Source organism: Drosophila subpulchrella, unplaced genomic scaffold (assembly GCF_014743375.2).
Source record: "Drosophila subpulchrella strain 33 F10 #4 breed RU33 unplaced genomic scaffold, RU_Dsub_v1.1 Primary Assembly Seq49, whole genome shotgun sequence".
Lineage (NCBI taxonomy): Eukaryota > Metazoa > Arthropoda > Insecta > Diptera > Drosophilidae > Drosophila > Drosophila subpulchrella.
The window spans coordinates 707,115-712,853 of record NW_023665686.1 but is presented as its reverse complement, the minus strand read 5'-3'; the positions used below and the strand labels follow the sequence as shown (position 1 = coordinate 712,853).

General features: G+C 38.8%; 1 protein-coding gene across 2 annotated transcripts; it reads right to left on the bottom strand.

Moving 5' to 3' along the window:
* Positions 1-1,528: 1,528 nt before the first annotated feature.
* Positions 1,529-3,112, bottom strand: LOC119562464 (TBC1 domain family member 20). 2 transcript variants are annotated; one of them, XM_037875649.1, is made up of 4 exons: positions 2,952-3,112; positions 2,115-2,899; positions 1,953-2,062; positions 1,529-1,895 (listed from the first exon to the last, which is right to left on the bottom strand). In XM_037875649.1, exons 1-4 carry the CDS (start codon positions 2,992-2,994, stop codon positions 1,682-1,684), a joined length of 1,152 nt encoding a protein of 383 aa, XP_037731577.1. In that variant the 5' UTR covers positions 2,995-3,112; the 3' UTR covers positions 1,529-1,681. The 2 variants fall into 2 exon arrangements, with proteins under 2 accessions (XP_037731577.1, XP_037731579.1); XM_037875651.1 differs by lacking the exon at positions 1,529-1,895 and having other exon boundaries at positions 1,953-2,052.
* Positions 3,113-5,739: the final 2,627 nt, after the last annotated feature.

Genomic DNA, 5,739 nt, shown 5'->3' with positions numbered 1-5,739 from the left:
AAATACCACAACTATACCCCAAAATCACATAAACAACCATACGATTTTGTCTAAGTGATGGGGGAGTGACGTGTCTGCACTGCGATTTCTCAACGGCCACCAGTTCAAAGAACGAAACCGTTCACAAATAAACAGAATCGCCAATTTCGGCTTTGATTAAAAACGATACAGAAGCTCGAAATCCCGCAATGCAAACAAACAAAGAAAATTGATTAAGTCCGAATGTCAACAATGACGTAATTCCATAAACGTAAAAATCCAATAAGATCGCAAAATCTAATAAGACCGAATTATGTAAACATAAACAAAGAAGTGGCGATCGCATCATCCACTTGCGATTGCGTCACCTAATGCACTAACAGTAAATTCTAAGACGCAAACCGAGGATTCATTCTAACCAATTCTGTAACATACAATTAGTCTTTTTCCAACGTTCTAATAAAGAATAACCAACCAATATAAAAAATCTCCTGATTTTTTATTCGGGCGAAGAACGACTCATGTAAATATATATAAAATTCAATCAAGAACAACTAATGAGAACAGATGAAGGACAAACAGAATTAAATATCAAAATTTCTTCACGGAAGGAAGTAACTTAATATATATATAAAAAAAAAATATAAAATTTCAGAAACGTCTAAATGAACTCGCAAATGCGATGAACCAAGTCCAAAAATTCGAAACAGATAAAGAAACCCACCTTTTGGAAATTATTCTAGCAAAAAATAGAATTGTAATCACGGATCTAGAAAACATTTTAATGGGCTTAGCCCTAGCAAAATTAAACATCGTAAGTCCAGCGATTCTGGATAGTTCCGATATTGGCGAATTCAGGAACAGACAGCCTATTGACGTTAGTTTGATAGAATTATTAGAAGTATCTATCATTAGTGTTTTTCAAAATTCTGGAATTCTACATTTTCTCATTAAATTCCCTAGTCCTAAATTTATACATATGTAAGAAGATAACAGTCTATCCGGTTCAGCACCAGAAAAAGATCCTGGACTTCGAAAATGGAAACCTAGTCGCTGAATGCCCAAAACGAAACCTCAACATCGGCTTCAGCAGGGAGCTCCAAAATGGCACCTGCGCCCAACAAATAGTCTCTGGGGCTATTGCGCACTGCTCCACGCTCCCAGGTCATGTGGATCCAGTTACCATAGTCGATCACGGCACCCTCATCGTGAACGATGCCAACATGACCATAATCGACGACCAAGGGCGAGACCAAAAAATATCCGGAACCTACCTGGTAACCTATTCCAACAAGGTATCCGCGTTCATACTTACGATTTTTGAAGTTTGTGGTCCTAGCTCTTATAGTTTCCGAGATCTCAGCGTTCATCCAAACGGACAGACGGACATGGCTTGATCGACTCGGCTTGTGATCCTGATCAAGAATATATTTCTATACTTTATGGTGTCGGAAACGCTTCTTTCTACTTGTTACATAATTTCCGACGAATTTAGTATACCCTTTAACTCTAAGAGGAAATTGTTTATCCCATTCGAATAAAAAATAAATAATATAAACTTTGTTTTTATATCAAGCATTATTTTGTTAATCTTATTTTACAAAAACCGAACACCTATCATTAAACTAAATTTTGGGAGAATTTGGTTAATCCGCAAAATATAGATCATATTTAAATGAAGACAAGAATAAGCAGTTAAAACTCAGCTTATACCTGCCGCCAAGTACTGATTCTTGTAATAATATGCACATACACCTACAACAATAGAAATCGCACTTGTAAATATCACCGACTTTGAAGTAAACATATTTGTAAGCCATTGGCTTATGCTAGAAATTTGATTTGCTGTGGTTGGCCCAGGTATCTTCCGCCGTCGTTCTATGACCATATTTTCCTCAGCTGTCCGCTGTTTTTTTCTATTGCAAGTAATAAATATTTTTTTTAAATTTATACAGCTATCAAAATGTACTTACTCTTGGTAAATAAGTTTTTCAACATCTTGCTCTACTACTGTTAAGCTATACTTATTCATAAGCTGATTAGAAGTTTTTAAAAGCTCTTCAAAGGGCAAATCTTCGGGTAGCTAAAAAAATTGTAGTCGTAAGATATGAATGTTTTTTAGAACCATTATATACCGTTGATAAAAGACAATGCACTGATGCCATATCACAGTCCTCTTTCAGTATTTCATTTGACCGATACAGTAGAATCGCAGCTGTTACAAATATTGGTGTATAAATAGGCGATGCTAAAAAATAGTCATATAAACGGACTACAGCTTTATAGGAATTTAAACTGTGTCCAAACCAAGTCAAATACCATGGCAACGCGAATAACGTTCCGACCGTTGATCTTTGCAAAAACTTAAAAAGTTCTGGATTTTCAAACTTAATGACAGGCCAAATAAACATAAGCCGTCTCTGAGTGGCTTCCATCGTCTCCTGCATACATTCTGAAAAATGCGTTTTGGAGAGGTGCTCCATTATGGCATAAGCTATTTCTTCGCCAACCACCAACAGAAATGTGACAGCGACATCGTGATAACCTTGATAATACCTCAAATTAGGGTACTTATGGATTACTCGTAAAATCATAACAGTAAGTTGATCTTGCAGTGCAATGCGTTGTTCATACGGAATACCAGGTGGAAATCTCTTTAAAGAACGATTTACATCCAATACAACCTGATTATATTCAGGGTGGAGTTGCAACTTGTCGAGAGCTGGAGCTAGTTCTAAGCTGTTTACGTCGACACCTGCCAATTGCGGCCACAAAATTCTGCGCAAATGGTCGTTGACCAATCCGTGAGGCGTCACGGACAACTTTACAAGCACATCCAACGCAAGATGTTGGTCGATGCTTTGTTCAATAAGTCCTTCTATTTCCTGACGTTTTCTGAGTTCACCATCACTTTCGGGAGCTTAAATCAAATGATTTTTAATGATAGCAATAAGCGTACCCATTGTACATACATTTCTCAAAATTAAGGGGACGCTGATAACGAACTTTACTCATTGTTATCAAATGGTCTAGGAATTTTGAATAATCACATGAACGCAATACTTTTCAGAAATTGGAATTACAGTACGCAATGAATCAATCTTGACTTACATTCTTGAAACACGAAGAAGTAAATATATGATTTTCAGTGTGACCCCATCGATAACGATAAAAAATACCTCCAGACATAGAAACACCATTAAACACAATTTCAGTATCAGGAAATAAAAAGTCAAAAATTATTTCAATTGTAATTTTCTATTTAAATTTATACAATTGCAGTAAGTATTTAAACAAGATGTGTTACATTGTTTCCAGTATTTAATAACATCAAAAACTGAGCAACTATTTTAATTGAATAAGTTTTTTTGTATTCTTTAACGAGACAAGACTTCTTAAGACAAAAGCCAAGTACTCACATCGACGAAAGATGCAAGCTAATCATAGGAGTGAGCGAGAGGCAAATCCACGGATAACGCTTTTCGTCGGGTCCGTTTTTCATCGCGATACTCAAATGAGCTAAGGGCGTGTCCTCGCAATGAAAGTATGATCTGGCCAAAAGAATTTGGTTGCGTTGCACTAATAGAAGTATCTTTTTAGCAGAACCATCAGTAAAACGATCTCCGACCACCTCTCCATTAGGACTCCGGACATCACCACCACCAGCTACTTGGCAGCTGGAGGACCCGCTGGCTTCTATAGGGAGGAGGAAAATAGGGCGCCCGCTAAGGAACAGTTGGAGAAGACATAGCCAGCCACTGCCAGGATGCTGGGCGACTTCCTGCAGCATCAGCGGATCAACCCCGTTCACGATCCGGCTCCCACTTCCTCTAGGTCCAGTACACCTATTGAGACTCGGGGCTGGACTGCGGTGGGGCGGGAATGATAGCGAAGCATCCGTGGGACGAGAAGGAAGCCTTAAACTACTAATTTACATAAATAAAAACATTCATTGAACATTCTTTTTATTTCTATTTAAGATTATTTTTGTACCAGCAGACGCTTTTATATTTTTTCAATTGATTTGTTTTCCATTTGGCAGCAAACCTAGCTGCTTGACAGTAAGACCATGCTACATGCATTGCGGGTGAACTTTGAAAACTTCGGTCACACTACACAGAATACAATTTTTCGACTAGTAAAACTATTAGCCGATCTGAGTACTAGGCTAAAGCCTAGTACTCACATCGACGAAAACCGCGAGCTAACCATAGGAGTGAGCGAGAGGCAAACAGGCGGCTAAAGCTTTTCGTCGGGTCTGTTTTTTAACGCGGTACTCAGATGAGCTAAGGAAATACCAGAAAAAATACCACATTTCGGGAGTGAATTTTCGATGAACGCCGTTAGCCGCGGCCCAAAGAATAAGAAATTTAATTTAATTTAAAAATTTTAAATGGAAGAAAAACCCCAAAAACGGTTATAGGAGGTCAGTGCAGATGAAAAGGGACGCCTAACCCAAGCAATCGTGGGACGTTAAGGAAGCTTTAAACTACAAATTTACATAAATAAAAACATTCGTGGAACATTCCATTTATTTTTATTTTACTTACTTTGTGTACCACCAGACTCCTCCTTTTTAACTTTCTCCAATTGATTTGTTTTTCGTTTGGCAACAAGCCAAGCAACTTGACAGTAAGACCATGCTACATGCATTGCTGGTGAACTTTGAAAACTTCGGTCACACTACAAAGAATAAGATTTTTCGAATAGTGAAACTCTTAGCCGATCTGAGTACTAGGCTTAAATTAACAAACTTTTTAGAAATTTACGGTTAATAGCGTCTTCCCACAGAGATCCACCCACCACTCCATAAGGTCCATAAGGTCCATAAGGTTTTGCCGTTCAGAAGATTTCCCTGTTAGTTCCCCATCCAAATTTGACGGGCTCTTTTATGCGATAGTACGGCGATGTTTGCTCGGTGCATCTCTGTAATTGAAAAATTCACTACGACAACGTAAACAATGATGACAGGAAAAATTCGAAAATGGAAATCACAGATGCAACAGGCTTGGTTCGATTAGCCAGATCAGCTGTTATCGAATGTTAGTTCGGAGTTTTACATTTAAATATGGGAGGCGCAGAAGCAACAGGTTTGGTTTGCCACAGGTCTCCAGATCAGCTGCTATGGGATGGTATATGGTGGATGTGCCATGTGGGAATCGGAGTTTCACGTTTGTCAAAAATCCCAAGTGCTTCGAAAGATTGGACTCCATATCCCGTTGATTCCATCCGTTGGAAGCGGTTGGGAATTTTGAAATATATGATACCCTGTTCAGACATACGGCGTTCTCATATCAGCGACCAAATTCCGCATCAGCGACTTTTTCCTACATAAGAAATAAACGTATAGGAAAGAGACGGGATAAAGTCTTTACAACTCGCTGCAGCGGAAAATGGGACCGCTCGCGCAAATCGATTCAGTATTCCAGTGTTTCATTCAGTAATATTTTTCGGTTTTTTTTTGAGAAGGTAATGCATTGGCACTGTGAATGCGCCGTTGTAAGGAAATTGTTGCTAGTGCAGGCCCAAAGAGCCTCTTAACGGCTCGGAACCCAGCAGTTGATCTCATCTTGAAAATAAGTATTGCTATGCTCTTTCTTAAAAGAATGCCCAACCTTCAGCTTATGTCCTTCTTGACAAGGCTTGGCACCTGTTGCATTAAAATGTTACGCACTGCTTATTTTCGGTGGCAGTGCCGCTAGCTCAGTCTGATCTCAATGGCAGGGTACCCCTAATGCCACAGCTCGCAAGATAAATATC

Coding starts and splice junctions, on each gene's coding strand:
- LOC119562464 (XM_037875649.1), bottom strand. CDS start 2,994: ATGAGTAAAGTTCGTTATCAGCGTCCCCTTAATTTTGAGAAAT. Junction 2,900..2,951: donor TCCCCTTAATTTTGAGAAAT/GTATGTACAATG, acceptor ATTTGATTTAAG/CTCCCGAAAGTGATGGTGAA. Junction 2,063..2,114: donor TGCATTGTCTTTTATCAACG/GTATATAATGGT, acceptor CAATTTTTTTAG/CTACCCGAAGATTTGCCCTT.